Source organism: Salvelinus fontinalis, chromosome 33, assembly GCF_029448725.1.
Source record: "Salvelinus fontinalis isolate EN_2023a chromosome 33, ASM2944872v1, whole genome shotgun sequence".
Classification (NCBI taxonomy): domain Eukaryota; kingdom Metazoa; phylum Chordata; class Actinopteri; order Salmoniformes; family Salmonidae; genus Salvelinus; species Salvelinus fontinalis.
This window is the reverse complement of record NC_074697.1, coordinates 34,642,892-34,665,523: the sequence shown is the minus strand read 5'-3', so window position 1 is coordinate 34,665,523 and position 22,632 is coordinate 34,642,892. Positions and strand designations below refer to the sequence as shown.

The 22,632-nt window shown below is 43.9% G+C and overlaps 2 protein-coding genes across 4 annotated transcripts; both read right to left on the bottom strand.

Annotated features, from left to right (window-relative positions):
* Positions 1-1,070: 1,070 nt before the first annotated feature.
* On the bottom strand, positions 1,071-15,377 carry LOC129832108 (PHD finger protein 13-like). The gene is made up of 4 exons (XM_055895880.1): positions 14,946-15,377; positions 5,842-5,928; positions 3,594-4,506; positions 1,071-3,322 (listed from the first exon to the last, which is right to left on the bottom strand). Exons 1-4 carry the CDS (start codon positions 14,955-14,957, stop codon positions 3,093-3,095), a joined length of 1,242 nt encoding a protein of 413 aa, XP_055751855.1. The 5' UTR covers positions 14,958-15,377; the 3' UTR covers positions 1,071-3,092.
* A 662-nt stretch (positions 15,378-16,039) lies between these two features.
* Positions 16,040-22,578, bottom strand: kbtbd3 (kelch repeat and BTB (POZ) domain containing 3). Of its 3 annotated transcripts, none has more exons than XM_055895877.1 (10): positions 22,028-22,578; positions 21,179-21,437; positions 20,935-21,100; positions 20,486-20,668; positions 19,924-20,097; positions 19,515-19,805; positions 19,152-19,394; positions 19,011-19,083; positions 18,687-18,904; positions 16,040-18,483 (listed from the first exon to the last, which is right to left on the bottom strand). In XM_055895877.1, the coding sequence occupies exons 2-10, from the start codon at positions 21,421-21,423 to the stop codon at positions 18,208-18,210; spliced, it is 1,869 nt and encodes a 622-aa protein (XP_055751852.1). In that variant the 5' UTR covers positions 21,424-21,437; positions 22,028-22,578; the 3' UTR covers positions 16,040-18,207. The 3 variants fall into 3 exon arrangements, with proteins under 3 accessions (XP_055751852.1, XP_055751853.1, XP_055751854.1); XM_055895878.1 differs by having other exon boundaries at positions 22,271-22,578; XM_055895879.1 differs by lacking the exon at positions 22,028-22,578 and having other exon boundaries at positions 20,935-21,039; positions 21,179-21,259.
* Positions 22,579-22,632: the final 54 nt, after the last annotated feature.

The window sequence follows — 22,632 nt, the reverse complement described above, 5'->3', positions numbered from 1 at the left end:
TGAGCAAATTAAAAAGAGTGGTTGGGCTGCAATTTGTAGTGAATTCAATGCAAATGAAAATGTAACCACAAGAAGAGTACAACAACTTCAGGTGAGATATCTTCATTATTATCAGTATTTCTCATATTCTTATTTTTGTGACATCACTTATATTGAATGATAATTGCCTTTATCGATTCTGTGGAAGAACCTTAAACTGGCTTTAGAATGTAGAGATCAGAAGAGTGATTTACTACTGGTGGTGGACCACCAAAAAAAAGACAAGACCGATGAACTGAGTGACTTGCTGTCTGGAATAATAGAGTACCAGCAACCTTTTGGATGGTATACCAGATGACGACCAACCTCTGGGTGGTATACCAGATGACGACCAACCTCTGGGTGGTATACCAGATGACGACCAACCTCTGGGTGGTATACCAGATGACGACCAACCTCTGGGTGGTATACCAGATGACGACCAACCTCTGGGTGGTATACCAGATGACGACCAACCTCTGGGTGGTATACCAGATGACGACCAACCTCTGGGTGGTATACCAGATGACCATTTGGACAGTTCAGATGAAGAACTGAGCACAAATGGTACAGATACCAAGAAAGTAAATTGGTTACTTCCTTTGGTAAATATATTCCACTGTCTGTGTCAATCTTTAGTCTTCTTTCATTGTAAGGACCATGTGAGTTTATTTGTGCTTCTAACAGTGTTATTTTTGTAGAGGAAAGGAATGTGAACAGGTTGGAAGAGCCAGTGTACAGTGAGTGTGTACCCTCCACATCTGCTATAACATCCCTGAGAGAAGATGCTGCCACCACCTTTCAGCAGAGAACAAAGAAGATGACCATGCATGAAAAGTTAACCAGAGAATTTCATGAGTATGAAATGACATGAAACTGAGAATTCTACAGGTTGAATTGGATATGAAGTTGGACGAGAGAGGAATGATTCAAAATAGATACAGTAATGAGACAATTGTGACTTAACAGCCATGGTGAACGATATGTAAAAAACAAATGTTTTGTCATTTGGTTATTCATGAGTGAGTGTATTTTAATCACCACAAACTACATTTTAAACCGGCCTTGGTTTAGTCACTCATTTAATTTTGCTGCACACTATTTGAATTTTGTACTGAACAAACATTATCAAAGCAGAAATAAGCCATAATGAATACATGTCATATTTAAATGCATCTCATCTAGTTGACGTGCTGAATGTGAAAGCAACTCTGTGTGCAAGTCCTCGTTGGTCATTGCCTGCCTCAGCCATGGGCACATCTGCTTGATCATTGGAGGATCAGGACAGCAATGCTGCTTCAGGTAGTTGTGCAGCACAGCTGTAGCAATGACACCTTGCAGCATCTTCTTGGCTTGAAACGAAGTGTATTGCGTAAACACTGGAATCGATTTTTCCATACTCCAAACATACGCTCGACTATCCCTCTCATGCGGATATGAGCTCTGTTGTATCTTTGCTGCTCAGCTGTTGTGGGATTTATGTATGGAGTGAATAAAAAATTACACATATCCACTGTCACCAAGTAGTAGTCCACGATGTTGTCCTTTCTGAAACTGAGCACACAATGAAGAGTTGCGAAAAAAAACCTTAATTGTGAGTGGCACCTTTCGAACGTGCAACAATGTATAACTCTAAATTAAGAGTGCATACACCCTGAACATTGCTGGAAAACCAGTTCATACGGTTCCTGTACTCCTCAGCATCAGGAGTTGATGGACACTTGATGGGAACATGACATCCTCTCTATACAGCCAATCACTCCTGGGAAGTGTCCATGTTCATAGAATAGCACTTTATAATTGGCTTGGCCAGCAGAATCAGGAAACTTGATGTGAAGACTTTGAACTATTCTACACAGTTGCTTCACTGGCACCACACACATCACCAGCTTCATGACGAAAGATTCCAGATGCCAAAAACCTCAACGTGATCAGAACGTGGAGAGAATTGGGTGAAGGCCTTCGTCTTTGAGATGGAGAGGAAAGTCTAGGCTCAAGCAGAGATATTATCTCCAATGCATTTTCTTCGTACATATGAAAGTGGTCTCGAAAAGCTATTTCATCTAAGTAATTTAATGGATTACTCCTATCCACAAGTACTCGTCTGGCTGGCCTCTGTGGTGCATGTTGGTCTTCATTTAGATATTCCAAATAGTCCATGCTCCCTCACAAACAGTACTAAGCAGAAGTTAAACCTGCCTCTTTGACAGATTCATTTAAGCTTCAATTTAGTCCTAGAGTAGCTCTAATCCCTCTTGCAATCTGCTTTGTTTTATCCAGAACAGGCTAAATCTACGACTATTTTAAGATAAAGCGACTTGCACAGACTTGAGTTAAGACAGCTCAAACAGGCATTTTAGTCTGGGACTAAGCTTAAGCCTCGTCTGTGAAACCGGCCCCATATGTTATAACAATCTGGTGCCCGACGACACAGTTGATGATGTGGTACGCAACCATTGGTTGATGAATACAACGTCTGAGCAGAGGAACACGACCGTAGACTCATGGCTTGGTTGCTGATGGCAGTGTCCTGCATCGTGTTCGTTAGGCACAAAACGGAAGAAAAAGGACTGAAACAGGGAGGACTACCTGGACTTGTTCAATAATTTACATGTTCTGTGCGTCTTACTGAACACTACCCTGGTGGCTGGAGGTGGTTTGTGCAGAGTGGCAGAATGGACCAGCAAAGAATTTGATGCTCACTAGTGGTCAATGTCCCAAATGGCAACCTATTCTCTACATAGGGCTCTGGTCAAAAGTAGTTCACTATATAGGGAATAGGAAAGGGGATACCTAGTCAGTTACACAACTGGATGCATTCAACTGAAATGTGTCTTCTGCATTTAACCCAACCCCTCAGAATCAGAGAAGTGCAGGGGGCTGCCTTAATGACATCATCAGTGCCCGGGGAGCAGTTGTTGTTGGGAATTAACTGCCTTGCTCAAGGGCAGAACAGCAGATTTTTCCACCTTGGGGATTCGAACCAGGAACATTTTGGTTACTGGCCCAATGCTCTTAACCGCTAGGTTACCTGCCGCCAATTGGGACGCAGCCAATGAACCAACTGGTGCTCTCTAGTCGCTGAAGCGTTTGCGGGGGGCGATCCGCGCCCGGTTGGAGCGTCTGATGTTGGTCTTGGTATCTCGGCAGGGCTGGCAGGTGAAGACTTCAGGAACGTGGGTGCGGCGGATCTTAGCGCAGGACAGGTGCACCCAGGTGCCACACTCACTACACTCTATCATGGGCCGACCCGCGAACGGCTTCAGGCAGAAACAGGTGATCAGGTCCCACGAGTCGTCCTCATCTAAGAGAGAAAATAGAAGAGACATTATATTAAACACAGCCTCTGTTTTATACTAGCGATGATGGTTGAAGATAGTGATGAGGTAATGAGCGAGCTGCATCCAAAACGGCACCCTGTTCCCTATTACTTTTAACTAGAGCCCTACTATGGTCCTGATCAAAAGTAGTTCACTATATATGGAATATGGGCCCTGGTCAAAATTAGTGCTACAGAGCAGAGCGTGCCATTTGGGACTAATCTTAAGTCTCAAGTGGGGTTCCTCTCTACTCACCCTCCATCTTGCTGTTGTCTGCAGATGTGTCCTCTCCATCGCTCCCTCCCTGGTCTGTCTGGTAGTTGCTCCCTCCATGGTCCCGGTCGGGGCTGCTACCCTCCTCTGTGTGGTAGCCTGTCTCCTGGTCTTCAGTTAGCTGACCTCTCAACCTCCTGTCCATCACCATCCTCAGGATATCTGACCTCTGACCACTGTCTATCCTTCCTTCACTCCCAGACCCCTCCCAGCTCTCCCTCGTCACATTCTCTTCCTTTCGTCTCTTCTTTTCCCTGTCTCCCGGCCTGTGAGGACAGCTCTTCCCCATCTCACAGCTTGTCGTTGTCATGTCAACAGGATGTTCGGTCACTTCCTGTTCCAGTTCTTCACTTCCTGTCTTCTGAGGGGTTGTAGCATCATTCGTTTTCCCAGCTGACCCGTTAGGGTCTGGTGTGTGTGTCTGACCGGTGTTGATCTTGTTCCTGTGGACAGACAGAGAGCTGCTGGAGGTGGCTTCAGGGAAGAGTTGAGTCAGGGAAGATTGGGAAAGTTTACAGTCATGGTCCCTTTTCGGAGCTGTCAGAGGATGTGTTTTGTTGTCAGTAGGACAGCTGTTGAAGTTGATCCGTTCAGACTGGGACTGGTGCTGCTCATGGAGCTCTGGCGTTCTGCTGACTGTTGATGTAGGGGCAGCCTGTTTCGTATTGGGAGACTTTTTGGCACTTCCTCCTCTAGGCTTCTTCTCCCCCTGGCCAGGCCCTGCAGGCTTCTTGTCTGACCTCCTCCTCTTCACCTCCTTCCCTTTCTCCTTCTGGCTCTGAGTGGAGGAGCCACAGTCTGAGTTAGGAGAGGACTGGTAGGCCCATGGACTGGTACTGTGGCTGCTGCTGCAGGGGTTGCTGTCACTGGGCTTGCTGTCACTACACCACCAATCCTACAGGGGGATATATCACCATGGAAAAAACAGCAGAACTGGAGACCTCATTCAACAGAAATATACTGAACAAAAATATTAAAACACAACACGCAACAATTCCAAAGATCTTACTGAGTTACAGTTCATATAAGGAAATCAGTCAATTTAAATAAATAAATTAGGCCCTAAATCTATTGATTTCACATGACTGGGAATACAGATATGCATCTGTTGGTCGCAGATACCTTTAAAAAAAAGTAGGGGCGTGGATCAGAAAACCAGTCAGTATCTGGTGTGACCACCATTTGCCTCATGCAGCGCGACATATCTCCTTCACATAGAGTTGATCAGGTTGTTGATTGTGGCCTGTGGAATGTTGTCCCACTCCTCTTCAATGGCAGTGAGAAGTTGCTGGATATTGGCGGGAACACACTGTTGTACACGTCGACCCAGAGCATCCCAAACTTGATCAATGGGTGACATGTCTGGTGAGTACCGAGGCCAAGAACTGGAACATTTTCAGCTTCCAGGAGTTGTGTACAGATCGTTGCGACATGGGGCCATGCATTATCATGCTGAAACATGAGGTGATGGCAGCGGATGAATGGCACGACAATGGGCCTCAGGATCTCGTCATGGTATCTCTGTGCATTCAAATTGCTTTTGATAAAATGCAATTGTGTTTGTTGTCCGTAGCTTATGCCTGCCCATACCATAACCCTACTGGCACCATGGGGCACTCTGTTCACATCAGCAAACCACCTGCCCACATGACGCCATACACGTGCTCTGCGGTTGTGAGGCTGGTTGGACGTACTGCCAAATTCTCTAAAACAACGTTGGAGGCGGCTTATGGTAGAGAAATAAACATGGAATTCTCTGGCAACAGCTCTGGTGGACATTCCTGCAGTCAGCATGCCAATTGCACACTCCCTCAAAACTTGATACCTGTGGCATTGTGTTGTGCGATAAAACTGCTCATTTTAGAGTGGCCTTTCATTGTCCCCAGCACAAGGTACAGCTGTGTAATGATCATGCTGTTTAATCAGCTTCTTGATATGCCACACTTGTCAGTTGGATGGATTATCTTGGCAAAGGAGAAATTATCACTAACAGGGATTTAAAATAACTTGTGCAGAAAATTTGAGAGAAATTAGCTTTTTTGTATGGCACATTTCTGGGATCTTTTATTTCAGCGCATGAAAAATGGGACCAACACTTTACATGTTGCGTTTATATTTTTGTTCAGTTTAGAAACAATAAGACATCAATTAATTATAAGAGCAATTTGGTGTTAATAAGCTACATCTCAGTCTTACTTGAACAGGAAAAATCTGTGTTTTATCAACCTACCTCTGTTTGATAGGGGATGTATCCAGCATAGGCCAACACAAAGGTGCAAAACTGGTTGAAGTCCTCCACAGTGCGTTTTCTCTTTCTCTGTGGAAACAAACAAACACCTTGTTATTTTAGAACATTAATAACCACATTATAACATGCTGAGTCCCTCCTGTCCATGCAGCTTGCCCGTAGCGCCGGGTAGGCAAAGTGTGTGCATTTGAGACCATTCTATTGGCCTTGAAAGCAAACTCCGTCTACTCAGTGCACCTGGCGAGCTGAAACAAAACGCACCTAAGTGCAATAGTAAAGTGCCGCGAGGAAAGCGCGGGAGGCATGTGTATGGCGCCTCGGTTGTTCTAGGAAAAATAAATACTTTGAAACAGAGACGATCTGCACAATTTGTAGAGTTGTTTGGCAAAAATAGCTCCATTAGAAACCTTGGAATCTGCTCTTTCAAATAGGGTATAGCAATCAAAACATCTGGCCTGCATGGACCCCTGTAGACTGATATGGAATAAGCTCCGGTCCCTTCATTTCCAATGCTCGCGCATTGGTCATCAGTCTCTTCATTCTCAATTGATATTATTGTTACCCATCAGACCATTGTCAAATTAATATTTTCTTTAGGCCACATCTATTATTATTATTATAATATGTGTGAAATTAGTTTCAATATAGTTTAGGTGTAGCTTGGACGGGCTAGATGGGCAACTGTTGTCTTACAGTCAAAAAATACACTCCAGTCTATGTGCTTCTGGATCAACCAGTACATTTTCTGACTGATTACAATTTACATTTGGTGTCCTGAGGTTTCTTATGACCTATTATAACACAATAAATGCATTCATTTAGCAATGTATTATTTATTATGGACAGTGGCGATTTTAGCATGTCAATCTTGGTGGGGAAAACAACCAATTATTTTAGATGCATGCCAGCGAAGCCACCACACAACTCTAAACAATACATTAAATGCACTGTAACGATGATAAACAGTGCACACTTTTAGAGTCTACATAAAGCTGTCCTGAGAGTGGAGCTTATGGCTGACTTGCTTAAATAAATATGGTTTCTACTGATTCCTTGTGGATTTGTGTAACTGGATAAGAACGACATTCTCCTTCAGTAATAATTCATGTCCACATGAGTTTTTGTCACGGATTCCCCCGGTACTGCTGCTCATTCCGTGCACCAGTTCCGGAGGTCTACGTCACCGGCCTTCTAGGCATCACTGAACTGTCTCATTATACACATCTGGTTCCCATTCCCCCTGATTAGTAATTGTATATATGTGCCCTCTGTTCACCATTGTTTTGGTCGGTTATTGTTCCCATGTCCGTTGGTCTTGTGAGTACCTGTGCTTTGTTGTTTTTCGGCATTCGTCCCGCGTGTATGGTGTACTAGTTATTACGGGTCTCGTCCCGTGTACTGTCGTGCACTTGTTATTACGGGTCTCGTCCCGTGTATTTATTAGAGGTTTAACCTCACTCTTTTGTTTGGGTTACATCCCTGTGTTTTTGTATACGTGTTTGTTTTTGGCTTCGTCCCCGTGCCTTTCATGGCATGTATTATTGGGTGAAGAATTAAAACCCAATATTACGTATTCCTAGGCGCCTTTCTCCAATCCTTTATATCGGGTATTCCCAAACTGGGGTACACACAATGCCGTCGGGGATACGCCAAATAAAAATGAAATTCACATTTAAAAAAAATAAAAAATAAAGATATTCAAATAATCCATTTATATTTTCCGAAGGGGCTATACATTTGGGTGAGGTCTTTTACTCGCCTGAGTAGCCTCGTTTCACTGCCAAAAATAAAATTAAACCATATAGTGTTCAGCGAAATAACACGATGTCATATACAGGTAGCCTAGTCAAATAATTAACATCCAATCACATTAACCGTTGGAATCTCGCTCGATTCCACTAACGGTATGTAGACAAACATAGCTGCTGCTCATTCCGTTTGCTCGAAAATTGATAAATGGTTAAAAAAGTAAGGCCCGCGTCCATAGAAACACATACCAGCTCTACTGGTAGTACTGCTACTACCAGCAGTACTACACCTGCACCTGCCGATGACACAAGTTGTTCTGCTTTCACGAGCACATCCAATGCTAGCATCAGTCATTCTACATTTGTTGTTAGCCCTGCTAGCATGGACACTAACAGTTGTGAATCTGATGCAGCCGAAGAGCTACTGACCCCTTACCTGGGAAACCCCTGAACAAGAGACAGGGACGTTGGACAATCAAAGAGGAGCAAAAATGATGAGAACTACATTGATTTGGGGTTCACTTATATTGGAAGTAGTGCCTTTCCTCAGCCACAGTGTGTTATATGTGCAGAAGTACTATCTCACAACTCAATGAAACCTTCACTCTTGCGCAGACATTTAGAAACAAAACATGCCGATTTGAAAAATAAGCTACGGGAGTTTTTTGAACGAGAATTAAGACGACTTTCGAGTAATAAGACATGTATAAAAGCAACAGATACCATTAATACGAAGGGGCTAGAAGCATCTTATATGGTGAGCTACCAAGTGGCTAGGACAGGCAAGCCCCATACTATTGTGGAGGACTTCATTCTTCCTGCTGCTGCAGATATGGCTGGGACAATGATGGGGGAACAGGACAAAAAAAACTTTACAGACAATGTCTTCATCAAACAACACTGTTTCATGACACATCAGTGGCATGGCAGGAGATGTTTTGAAACAATTACTGCTTCGCATACAAGCCAGTGAATTCTATGCGTTACAGCTGGATGAGTCAACAGACGTGGCGGGCCTGGCACAGCTCCTGGTATATGTCTGTTACGTTTATGTGGGGTTAATTAAGGAAGACATCCTCTTATGCAAACCACTGGAAACCAGGACAACAGGAGAGGATATTTTTAAAGTACTGGACAGCTTTGTGACATCAAATGGACTTCGGTGGTCAAGATGTGTTGGTATCTGTACTGATGGCGCAGAAGCCATGACAGGGAGACGTAGTGGAGTGGTAGCATGCGTGTAAGCAGTTGCACCCGACGCCACTTGGGTACACTGCAGCATCCACCAAGAGGCTCTTGCTGCCAAGGGAATGCCTGGCAGCTTGAAAGATGTTTTGGACACTACAGTGAAAATGGTTAACTTTGTTAAAGCAAGGCCCCTGCCCTCTCGTGTATTTTCTACATTATGCAATATGGGCAGCGACCATGTAATGCTTTTACAACATACATAAGTGCGCTGGTTATCAAGGGGCAAAGTACTGACATGTTTTTTTAAATTGAGAGATGCGCTTAAAGTTCTTTACTGACCATCATTTTCACTTGTCTGACCGCTTGCATGACGACGAGTTTCTCACACGATTGGGTGATGTTTTTTCTTGCCTGAATGATCTGAATCTAGGATTACAGGGACTATCCTAAATTATATTCAATGTGCGGGACAAAATTGAGGCTATGATTCAGAAGTTGGAGCTCTTTTCTGTCTGCATTAACAAGGACAACACACAGGTCTTTCCATCATTGTATGATTTTTTTGTGTGCAAATGAACTCAAGCTTACGGACAATGTCAAATGCGAAGCACCTGAGTGAGCTGGGTGCACAAACAACTGGATTCATTATATAACTCTCATGCCCTGCCTCCAGTCCACTTACCGAAATCTGAACAAGAGATCCTCATCGAAATTGCAACAAGCGGTTCTGTGAAAATTGAATTTAATCCGAAGCCACTGACAGATTTCTGGATAGGACTGGGCTCAGAATTTCTTGCCTTCGCAAATCGCACTGTTAAGACACTGATGCCCTTTGCAAGCACGTACCTATGTGAGAGCGGATTCTCAGCCCTCACTAGCATGAAAACTAAATACAGGCACACACTGTGTGTGGAAAATGATTTAAGACTGAGTTATGTGCATCCTTTGAAGCACACCCTTCTCATTAACCTGTGGTGAGTTATTCACAATTTTTGATGAAGAAATAAGGTTTTATATGTAAGATGGCTAAATAAAGAGCAAAATTATTGATTATTATTATATTATTATTTGTGCCCTGGTCCTATATGAGCTCTTTATCACTTCCCACGAGCCGGGTTGTGACAATACTCACACTCATTCTTATGTTTAATAAATGTATCGTATAGTGTATGTGTGGCAGTCTTACAATGATGTCAAAAAACATCATTTGAGAGTGCGCTGACCCTGGTGCTAGAGGGGGTACGCAGCTGGAGGTTGAATGTTTGAAGGGGTACGGGACTATAAAAAGTTAGAGAACAACTGCTTTATACAACGTGACAGTTTTGACTTTTGAACCATACACAAACATTATTACATTTATGTTCAGTAAATTCACAATGTTTGTTCTTATATAATTAACACTTAGCTCTAAGTATAAGCGAGTGCAAGCAAATGAGCTGTGATGAGGTAGGCCTATTCGTTCAGCTACTTCAAAAAGGACAGCGACAGAAGTTCAGATAGATGTTGAGGCCTTAACTTTACTCTTCTTTAAGTCACCACAGATAGCGAGAAAGAGACCCAGACTTAGCGGTTAGCCTACCATTTGAAGTATTTTATTAGTCCTATGTGGTCTAAAAAGGAAGGACAATACAATCACGAGGATCCACTTTTATAGACAATATACAGACACACTGACAAGAAAACCCTCGCACTATGAACTGAAATGGGTCTATTACTGAACTTTTTGTTGACCAAAAATATTTGAATGGGAAGAGACTGTCACTGGCAAACATGGTTATGATGAGGGGATACTAAAATATAATGTTGTTGTGTCTGTAACTTACCACCCTCCGTTTGGAGAAAAGCACCAGAGATAATTATAACACACAAAGTAAGAAAAACAATGAAATGCATCATTCTAACACTGCCTAAAATGATTAATAAGATAATAGTGAGAGACATATATATGCAATATAACAATGCAGATGTACAAACTATGGCATAGATGATGATAAGCGGTTAAGAGGTAAGCCGTAATTTTGATTAAGACATGAGCGAGCTGAAACGGATGTAGCCTATATGCCGCCTATTCGTTCAGCACTTTGAAATGGACAGCGACATAATTCAGAACATGGGCCTTTCTTACAGTATTCTCTCTGTACACCAAGTCCGAACATTAGGCTAAATTAACAGGGGCACATAAGCAGACAATGAAAGCTGTTACAATATTCAAAGATGAGATTTCTCTAAAACAGGCTACATGGTCACCACCAAGTCAGAACAGTAGGCAATGTTCTAAGGGGGAAAGGGACAACATTATTAGGGTGAGACATATGGGCTACAAACTGTTTACTACACAACATACACATAGTATTACTTTCTTAGCTACAGTATACATATCTCCTTGGCATATTACATCACTTATATAGCAGCATACTAGACATATTTATGGACTCACTATTGCTGTGCTGTGCTCACTTGAACAGGAAGTTGGCATGGTGGTCCTTCTTGTCATCAAAGTCTGTCATTCTCTGGATGGAGTCATGCTGGATTGACAGCATGGCCAATGCTTTTAACCTTTTCTGGCCCACGGAGTTGCGTGTGATGGTTTTATTCTTTAAGGGTGGAAAAGTTTCTCTCTAACTCTGCAGTTGTCATCAAAGTGGTGATGATGATTTTGAGAAGAGAGAACGTCTCAGACAAGGCCCCCTGCAGGTTGTTCTCGTAGAGTGATTTCAATAAAGAAAGTGCTGTCTTTCCAGAGTGCAGCTCAGGATGCCGATAGACAGTGAACAGTTCCCTTTTCAACTTCTCCTGGCATGGTAGCACACTGGAGTTCTGTGGTCGGAAAGGAATATACATACTGGGGGAAAGATTAGCCGTCCACCAACTTTGCTGCAATTAAGTGGTCACTTTCACAATTAAGTGGTCACTTTCACCTTTCTTGCACATGAGCAGTGATCGTGTAGCATGCCTCATTCATCATGGATGCAGTGTTAAGGTTTCTCCGCCTTGGTTCAGTGGCATCAACATGTCCTTTGGCCAGTGTATAAGATTGCTTGCGAATGTTTTGAATGTTCACCTTGAAATTGTTGATTGCACCAGCAATTCCTGCTGCATCAATGGTTCGTTTCTGCATTATTTTGTACAAAATATCCACCTCTGGCATTACCAAGGAAAAGAACCATAAGCCTCGCTGATGGTGATCTCATCCCATCCAAGCTGCGTGCGGATGTCCTCCATGCACTGGGCCAGTGTCTCACGGTCCTCCCACACAGCATTGACGGTTCTGCTTTTAAAATTCCATCGTGTGCCCGGTGGCCTGGGGACCTGTCTGTTCATTGATTCCGTGAGAGCGGAGTCTTTTGGGTGAGCCAGTGAAAAAGGAGGATAGGTCTGCAGAAAACACTTTAAGCACACTCACTCTCCCTGCACAAAGTTGCTGAAGTGTTAGATTCAGTTGGTGTGCATAACAGTGCACAAATTGTACGTTTGGCTAAGTCTCCTTCAATACCGTTTGGACAACACGTACATTAACACTCATCATTGCTGCACCATCGTAGTTTTGTGCAAACAGCTTCTCCTTGACATTCAGTGGCGCTAGGACTCTCACACACACTGTTGTCTGGCGCCGAAGACGTGGATGTTGAATTAAGGCAGCCACCCGCACCTCTCTGATTCAAAGGGGTTGGGTTGAATGCGGAAGACGCATTTCAGTTGAATACATTCAGTTGGACAACTGACTAGGTATCCTCCTTTCCCTTTCATGTAGCGCAGCACTATTACCATCTGTGACTTACAGGAGTCGTCAGTGGTCTCATCTACCTGTACAGATGCAAAAGGAGTCTCAGACATCTCCTTAGCGATAGCTTCTCTGTACACTTCATACATACAATCCAAAAGTTTGTTTTGGATTGTGCTTGATGTACCCTTAAAAATGGGTTGGTCGTCATAAAGCCTTTGTAACCTGTAATCTCCTTCACGCATGGTCTCAAAAATACACCTGAAAACGCCTGGGTTCAAGGAGTCGGCCGACTCGACATGGCCCCGCAGTGCTGTCTCACAATTACCACAATTTAATACATGCTATAATTGTGTCAAGCACGTACCTATTCTCCTCCGTTTGTTGGTTGTGAAGGTTGATGGCTCGTCTATATGTCTAGCTGAGCCACAACGTTTGATTTCCCCAGTATTCCCAGTTTAACAGCGTTATATGTGATGCACAATTCTCATGTATTCAAACCCTTTTCATACAGATGTTTTCTCATTTCTCTTCATATGACAAGGATTGAAAAGGATTTGCCAGTAGATTGTCAACGTGATTCATGATGATGACTGCTTGTCTCGCTTTCTAGCTAAGAATTTGAAAGTATGATGTGACATGATCAGTCCATTCAAAGCTAGGGTAGATCAAATGGGATTTGACCCCATTTTATCTGTGACCAATGACCTTAAGCCTTCTTCGATGGGCACTTCTAATATAACTCTATTGCAGCACCCAAGGGGCTTGAATTTTTTCAAGCTCTCTCCGTAGAATTTACGGTGACGTAGTGTCCCCATGAGTGACAGAACACTGAGCCAATAACGGCGCAACTAGAAAACATTACCAACCATTCCGCTCTGTATTTTCCGCTGGGCGCTCCACCACCACAGAGAGCACTGAGCTAAGCTGAAACACTTGCATTTTGGAGCTGTCTTACTCAAGAAAGCAAAACAAGAGACCATGTTTGTATGCCGCTTTATTAACTCTATTCTTTTTTCATTGCTCTCAATGACTATCGCCACTGATTATGGAACAGTTACACAATTGAAATAACTGCTGACCCTCATGGCCATTCTAGTAGTTATTGATTTCCGGTGTGCTGAGTGTTAATAGCTTAATCAGTTTAAGCAATAGAGCAAGTGGGAAAATAATAATAATACGAGTATGCAATAAATCTAGAGTTGTGCTTTGAAAGAACACACAACTTTAGGCTAAGATTATCGAAATAAACTTACAGAACACCTCACACGGGAATGACACAAAATGGACAGCTGTTTCAAAAACGTGTAGCCAAATAGCCTACAAAGCAGGAAAACGTACCCTATAGTCCAAGAACGACTAGTGGATATTGCATATACCTGTGTTGATATACTGAAGCTATTGCAACACTTTTGCAACTTGCAACTCGATTGGACATTATGTATCACTTAATGGCAACATTGTAACGGAGTGTTTAAAGCCGGAGCGGAAGGGCTAATGGGGGAGGGGAGGAAACGAGGGCTGAAACGGACTGTAGGCGAACGTATGACAGAAACACAGACAACGAAGCCGGTCTGAATGGTTTCTCCGAGCGGCAAAGGTAGTCTAGGCGTAATTTCAACAAGACATAACTTTTCGTATAACGTTATAGGCTGGCTAGTATTATTGTCATTACCATCCCATACGAGACTTGACAGTCAGGAAAATATCGACTCCATGTCTGTACTCTACACAGGGGTCGTCTGCATAGGAACTGATCAACGCATAACGAGACAAACAAGGTGCCCAAAATCACTTAAAATTACTTTTAAGGACAGGAGATGATCATTTATCTAAAGATGGCGACGAAGATGACACTTACTCGTAACCTGATTGCTGGGCGGTCACCAAAGATTAATGACAGTGGGTTAGACTGTTGAAGTAGGCTAATAAAATGTAGCCTTCTCTTCTTCAAATAGTTACTCTAAACTAGAGAGCTTGATCAAATGGCATCCTAGTCTAGTCTACTCACTGATCTAATTTGTAATTTTCTTAAAGTTAGGAATGTAAATCAATGAGCGGAGAACCAAATATTTCGGTGACACAATAGAATTCCTCCTGACATGGCTTCTGTAGTCTAGCCTAGGCTACACACACTCGATGCTGCGCAGTAATAAAATAAGTTGTGTCAACGATTTTTGGACACACAATAAACTAGTAGACATGTTTCACACGAAGTCCATCGTCGATGCTTTCTTCACTGACCATCATTTGAGGGGTTTGATTCTTTAGGCTACGCGGAAAGAACATTGCCGTTGTCCGAGTCGCGCGCCCTGGACACACCACACACAAGCGGCTAGTAGTTTACACCGAGCCTTGTTTGTTCGTACCACGTTGGAAAGAACGTACCAAGAATGCATGCTAATAAGAATGTAATAAACCATACATACCTGGGTTAACATTGTTGTATGTCGCTGTAGATCAAATGCAAACAAAATGCTGAGGGTGATGTCTTGTCCTTGCTCGACTGTAGCCCTGTCCTGATTATCTTCAATCGACAAAATGGGGTATTTTAGGAAAATAAATGTCGACGTTCTAGTTTACAGCAAAGCGTACGTCACAAAGGTCAACATTTAGCTACTAGACATTATATCATTGTCACCCAGTTGAAATATAGCCAACTATGTTGTTCGATCCACAAAATGTTTAATGATAAACCATTGAGCAACTGTCCTAGAATGCAGACTAACAGCGAAAATGTACTTTTCTTTGAGTCTCTCTACGAACAATCGTCTTTGTCCATGCGGAACAAGCTGTTTTATGATTAAAAAAGCAATGAAAAGTACACTGACTCGCGAGGGTGAGAGATTCGCGAAACGATCACATTCCATCAGTGACATCACTCCCCCCGAGCAGGACAGGAACGCTTAACTCAAAAGTGGACGGCAACTCCCGTTTCGTAGATGGGGTGAAGGAATACTATCTAAAATAACAATTGGAGTATACGAAATATGCGTAATTGTAGCACAATATTATAACACTATAAAACATTTGCATGACGCATCTAAAAACAAAACGTACAACATACAGCGTATCCTATTGTGGAACACCCCTATCCAGTCAGATGGTTGAATCCGTCCGTCATCAAGTAGCCTACGACACCGAACAGTAGAATACCTTATAATATCTCCCGCGAAAACTCGGAGATAGATCATGGAGCACAGGTGCCCTCATTCAATTTGAACTGTTTGAAGCTCCTTGCTTTTGGCTTTGAGAAAGTCAACAATGTGAGCTATGTAGAATCATAATTCAATTATGTTTGTGTCAAATGGTTAGCACTCTGCTCAAGTGTTTACAAATATTTCAACATTACAACGTGGTGTTTGGCTAGACAAGCCCACTCTGGCACAAAAACATTCCACAGTCTACCAGTAGAGGATGTTGTAACACTTGTTACCCGGGACAGTGGCCTCTCACTGTCTCACTTAAATAGTGAAGGCAGGCCCAGTCCAGTTAAACTGAAAATAAAGACAGAAAACCTGCACACAGGAAAAACGCAGTTACAAAGTTCTTTAATAGATCTGGCACCACAATAGATGACATGTCAGCTGCAACAGCCTTAGTCAGGTAATCAGACATGTCCAGAAACAACAAAGATAAGTCTGTGGGCCAGTAGACTCAGAAACCTCTACTGTAGCTTTGAACCCAAATAGCATTCTTGGGAATAGAAAATGTTTAAATTAAGCAGGAAACAGCAGAGGGAGCATGCCCCTTTCCACTTCGACGGGACCGCAGTGGATGACAGTGAAAAGCTTCAAGTTCCTCTGCGTACACATCACTGACAATCTGAAATAGTCCACCCACACAGACAGTGTAGTGAAGAAGGCGCAACAGCGCCTCTTCAACCTCAGGAGGCTGAAGCAATTTGGTTTGGCCCCTAAGACCCTCACAAACTTCTACAGATGCACAATTGAGAGCATCCTGTCGGGCTGTATCACCGCCTGGTACGGCAACTGCACTGCCCGCAACCGCAGGGCTCTCCAGAGGGTGGTGCAGTCTGCCCAATGCATCAACGGTGGCACACTGCCTGCCCTCCAGGACACCTACACCACCCAACCCAATGTAACAGGAAGGCCAAAAAGATCAACAAGGACATCAACCACCCGAGCCACGGCCTGTTCATCCCGCTTCCATCCAGAAGGTGAGGCCAGTACAGGTGCATCAAAGCTGGGACCGAGAGACTGAAAAACAGCTTCTATCTCAAGGCCATCAGACTGTTAAATAGCCATCACTAGCCGTCTACCACCCAGTTACTCAACCCTGCACCTTAGAGGCTGTTGCCCTATATACATAGACATGGAATCACTGGTCACTTTAATAATGTAACACTAGTCAATTTAATAAAGTTTACATACTGCTTTACTCATTTCATATGTATATACTGTATTCTATTCTACTGTATTTTAGTCAATGCCACAAAGACATTGCTTGTCCTAATTATATATTTCTTAATTCCATTCTTTTACTTTTAGACTTGTATGTATTGTTGTGAATTGTTAGATAATACTGCACTGTTGGAGCTAGGAGCACAAGTATTTCGCTACACCCACAATAATATCTGCTAAATATGTGTATGTGACCAATGTCGGGGGGCTAGGGTCAGTTTGTTATATCTGGAGTACTTCTCCTGTCTTGTCCGGTGTCCTGTGTGAATTTAAGTATGCTCTCTCTAATTCTCTCTTTCTCTCTTTCTTTCTCTCTCTCGGAGGACATGAGCCCTAGGACCATGCCTTAGGACTACCTGGCATGATGACTCCTTGCTGTCCCCAGTCCACCTGGCCGTGCTGCTGCTCCAGTTTCAACTGTTCTACCTGCGGCTATGGAACCCTAACCTGTTCACCGGACGTGCTACCTGTCCCAGACCTGTTGTTTTCAACTCTCTAGAGACAGCAGGAGCGGTAGAGATACTCTTAATGATCGGCTATGAAAAGCCAACTGACATTTACTCCTGAGGTGCTGACTTGCTGCACCCTCGACAACTACTGTGATTATTATTATTTGACCATGCTGGTAATTTATGAACATTTGAACATCTTGGCCATGTTCTGTTATAATCTCCACCCGGCACAGCCAAAAGAGGAGTGGCCACCCCTCATAGCCTGGTTCCTCTCCAGGTTTCTTCCTAGGTTTTGGCCTTTCTAGGGAGTTTCTCCTAGCCACCGTGCTTCTACACCTGCATTGCTTGCTGTTTGGGGTTTTAGGCTGGGTTTCTGTACAGCACTTTGAGATATCAGCTGATGTAAGAAGGGCTATATAAATAAATTTGATTTGATAAGGCACGAGGGGTTGTGGTATATGGCCAATATACAATGGCTACGGGCTGTTCTTAGGCAAGGTGCAACGCGGAGATACAGCCCTTGGCCATGGTATATTGGCCATATACCACAAACCCCTGAGGTGCCTTATTGCTATTATAAACTAGTTACCAATGAAATTAGAGCAGTAAAAATACATGTTTTGTCATACTCATGGTATAAGGTCTGATATACCATGGCTGTCAGACAATCAACATTCAGGGCACGACCACCCAGTTTATAAATAAATATATAACATAAAATGTGATAAAACTAATAAATACTTGAGGTATGACAAAACATAAATTATTTCATTGATGCAGAGTGCAGCTTTTAGTCCCCAGGTAGTGTGTGTGTGTTACGTGTCCCTTCCTCCCCAGGGGTCTCTGTATCTGTTGAAGCTGATGACCTGACAGTGAAACTCTGTCAGGGGGCGTGGCATTGGTGTCACTTCCTCCCACTGGCCCCGCCCACTGTGGTACACTTGGACTTCGTCAGTGATCTCATCAGGTGAGTAGTCTCCTCCCAGGATGTAGATTCGGTTGGCCACGCCCACGGAGCCTGCGTTGAACCCGGCACACTCGAACGACCCCTCCCCTTGCCACACACACGTCTCTGGACAGAAACTGTACACCTGGACAGAACACAGGACTCAGACTGGTCAGGTGTGGTGAGTTGGTGTTTCGTAGAATAGTTGTCAAGTTTGTTTTCATGCCAAAGTCCCCATGTACTGTATCTATGTCAATAGGACCTGCCTGATTTAATGAAGGAGGAAGAAATATAAAAAGACTTATAGATGGAGACATCAATCAACCAGTCAATCAACAAGTCAGTCACCTTATACGTAGACAAGTCACAGAGGTGTAGAGTGTTGTTGACGGACACAGCCTTGACCAAGGTGGCGTGGAAAAACTGACCAAACTCTGCCACCAGGTGGCTCCACTGGTCAGAAACAGCATCGTAGCGCAGGAAACAGTCCAGCGAAGGGTTGAAGGAGTCCGATATCTCCACTGACGAACCCAATGTGTAGATGATGCTGCCGCACGCACTGGCTTCTGGGTAATACGAGGACACAGGGAGGGTTAGAGGTATGTGTGTGGGGGTTTCTATATTTGTGTGTGGGTGTCTGTGTGCATTTGTGTGTGTGTGTGTGTTCCGTACCTGGGTAGTAGATAGCAGTGGGCAGAGGGCTGACGGAGGTCCAGGTTTTGGCCAGGGGGTCGTAGTACTCCACCTACAGACGATCATCATCATCATCACAACCATCATAATTATCATCATCATCATCATCAACATTCTCACCTCCATTAGGCTAGGCGCTCCCTCCCTTTCTCCTCTGGTCCTCCCTCCTAGCACATACAGTCTGTCCAGGGTTGTGACGGCTGTGTGCATGGTACGGGGTTTCCCCATGTCCGGGGCAGGGGTGCAGGTGTGTGTGACTGGGCAGTAGCACCAAACCTCCGCTGTCGCATCATGGAACGGCTCTGCCACGTGAAGACGCACTGTGCGGCAACAGTTGCCCCGACAACCACCTGTCACAAACAACTTAAAGAGAGGAGAGGAGATATAAAATAATTATAGTTGATCGAAGCGTAAATTCAGAAGTACCACTCCACTATGTGTTACTGCCTGTGTGTGTGTGCATGTGTGTGTGTGTTTGTATACCTTCTCGGCGTAGCTGGTGAGGGAAGAGCCTGAGGGGTCAGGGGTCATACTAAAACCCGCCCCCTGGCCCTGAGGTAGCTCTCTCCATTGGTCTGTGTCCAGGCAGTAACAGAAGCTGTGGTGTATCTCTCCGTTCTCCTCTGTCTTGTGGATGTAGATGTAAGACTGTGTGGTAGCTGGTCTGGCGTCTGGCAGTAGACCACTGAGCTGTGTCTGTCTACTCACTGCATCACTGACCAGACTAACACAGAGTTGGTCCCCTGAGAGGAGATTCTCAGTCCGGGCCAGGGCCTGAACACACATACACAATACATTTTGACTGGTAAAAAGAACCATGCATATGTGTGTGGTGTGTGTGTGTGGGGGGGAGGGTGCATACATGCGCCTGATCCTGCGTGCGTATGTGTACCTGCAGGGTGTGTGTGGGTACGTGATGTAGCCGTAGCAGTGCTAGTAGCCGTGGCAACAGCCTCTGTCTGGTCTGGAGGTCGTGACTTGTCCACCTCAGGGATGACCTCACCGCCACCTCCTCACTGGGCACGCTGAGACTGTCCGACCCCAGACATACCTCGAGCACGCCCAACTGCGAGGACAGGAAGTAAATCAGTGTTTCCCAACGTTAGTATTTAAAAGCAAGCCAATGCTTTTAAATCCTTCAGGTGGAGTGGACCCATGCACACTTCAGGAAGAAAAGGGATTGGGGGAGTGACAGAGTGGACACTTCAGGGAGACATTATGATAGTTAATTTCTCAAAAGCTAAAGTGAGTAACTATCTACTTCACTATTTCCCAGTCATTGTCCTGGGGACACAGAGGGATGTATTTACCTTAGCACTAACACACCTAATTCAACTTGATGATGAGCTGATATGTTTAATCAGGTGTGCTAGGGCCCTTTTATTTCAATGCACAAACGTCTTTTTATGAGTCTCAATGAATGATAATGGAAACTTATCAGAGTGGCTCCTCACCGGCATATCCAGGAAGTCTGGAGTCATTGAGAGGTTGTGGAAGTTTTGAACTACAAACTCTTTGGCCTGCTGGAGGAGGGAGGCGGAGCCATATCCCTCGGCGAGGGCCAATAGCATCAGGCAGTTGGAGAGCTCCAGGGTTCCGATCAGGAAGTCACTGCATGCTCTGAAGAGCACAGACACCTGGGAAATGGAACACCGGTCAATATATCAACATCACCTCTCAAGTTTCTGAATGGATTTGACAGTATACAGTAGATTTGACAGTATACAGTAGATTTGACAGTATACAGTATGCATCTGACCCAGATCTAGTGTTTGTTCCAAATGGCACACTCTTCCATTAATATTGCACTACTTTTGACCATGGTCAAAAATAGTGCACTATGTAGGGCATAGGGTAGGGTGCCATTTGGGTTAGGGTAAGGGTTACCCCTGATGTAGTGTACCTGTAGGAAAGAGGCGAGCTGGAACAGCAGGTCTACGTTTTCGTGGGTGACGACCATCTCTCCAGAGTAACAGAAGTCCAGGAAGCAGCGCACGGCTTCTGGGGACTGGTTACTCAGGGTTACCATCCTATCACCACACTCACGCATGTCCAACTCAAACATGGCCCTGCAGACAGAGAACCTTTAGAGCACACACACACACGCACAGATGCACGCACACACAAACCCACACACACACACCAACCTGAAGAAGTCGCTACAAGCTGCCAGGACACAGCGATGACAGGGGAAGGTCTGGTCCTGGACTGTTATAGTGAAGTCAAACAGTAGGCCTCGCTCTCTGAACGATCTGAGCATGCCCAGTAGCTGCTGGCTGTGAGCCTCTGACACACACAGCTCAGACCTGTGCTCCGGAACATAGGGAATACTGTTGGGAACGTAGTCAGTTCCCTCGGACCGGGGGTCGGATCCCTCAGACCGTGGGTCCATGATCACTCCAGAGTCTGAGACAGAATCAGGAAAACTTGATCAGTTTTATGTTCTAAGGTTGTATATGATGCAAACTAGGGGCATCAACTGAGTGAGAGAAGAGGAGGGGAGGAGGAATGACTGATAGCAGCAGTGACTCTATTTAGTTATTAAGTGGAGATCTCGCAACAATTATTCTCATGATGGCACATTGGTAGTAGTCACTGACAAATATCAAAGCTAATTAGGCCTGGGTTTGGTTAAAACCCTGGATGGGAGACCAAGGCATAGCTGTAGATAAAATAGTTCAGTAGGAGGTTCTGCCCAGCCTTAACCATGGAAACTCATACTTGAACATTTATATGCAAATACTTTATTTTTCTCATAGTAATTGTCATGGTTTTTATATGTTGACTTATAAAAAACAATGTGAAACCTATAAGAAAACATTTGTTTTGTAGAGGTTACATTCTCAGAACATAATTCATATATTCTGTCTCAAATATGTCTTACAATATCTTTTTAGGAAATGCACCACAATAATGTATTCAATTGCGTATGTCATATAAGGCATATAAGTTAACACATATACAAATACAGCACTGACATATAAGGAAAAACATACATTTTACCAGATCCTTGTTAGATTACTTCTTAGATGTTTGTACAAATAATGTTCTTCTGCTTTACAATATTCTTATTTGATTTTCATGATTATTTTCCATATGGGGCCTGTGCAAGCTCTATAGCCTAGTAGTCTGTCTATCGATCATTACTGTGGAGCTGGTAAGACAGTTTAGGAGTCAGGGAAAGAGATGGATGATTGACAGAGGGAGAGGGTTAAGAAAAACATTTGCATGCAGTCTACCTTATTATATCTCGACTGTCTGTAAACGCACGGAGGAGGTGTCTACATGTGAATTATTATTTGTCCCAAAGCAGTTCAGTAACATTGCTTCCGTGCCTTGTTTAGTATCATATATAAAGTGAATCACAAAGCAGACTATTAGTTCGCTAACTGTTCATAATAAAGTATTGGACTAGCACTAGCTCGGGAAAAACAAATATCGATTTGATGAGCTGATCAGATCCGATGTTTGTAAACAATGTTGTGCGTGTGCTAATAACGGTTTCAGCACCACGGACAGCTCTCTACCTACCGGAAGAGCGAAGCAACGCTAGGACATGACGTGTAAATACGCAACGTGCGACCTCATTCCAAAGATTTTA

Excerpts from the sequence above, each read along its gene's own strand:
- LOC129832108 (XM_055895880.1), bottom strand. Across the intron at positions 4,507-5,841 it reads ACATCCCCTATCAAACAGAG|GATTGGTGGTGTAGTGACAG; the intron begins GTAGGTTGATAA and ends ATCCCCCTGTAG. Across the intron at positions 3,323-3,593 it reads AGACAACAGCAAGATGGAGG|ATGAGGACGACTCGTGGGAC; the intron begins GTGAGTAGAGAG and ends TTTCTCTCTTAG.
- kbtbd3 (XM_055895877.1), bottom strand. The coding sequence starts at position 21,423 with ATGGACCCACGGTCTGAGGGATCCGACCCCCGGTCCGAGGGAACTGAC. Across the intron at positions 20,098-20,485 it reads CAGACTTCCTGGATATGCCG|TTGGGCGTGCTCGAGGTATG; the intron begins GTGAGGAGCCAC and ends CTGTCCTCGCAG. Across the intron at positions 19,084-19,151 it reads GAGCGCCTAGCCTAATGGAG|GTGGAGTACTACGACCCCCT; the intron begins GTGAGAATGTTG and ends GATCGTCTGTAG.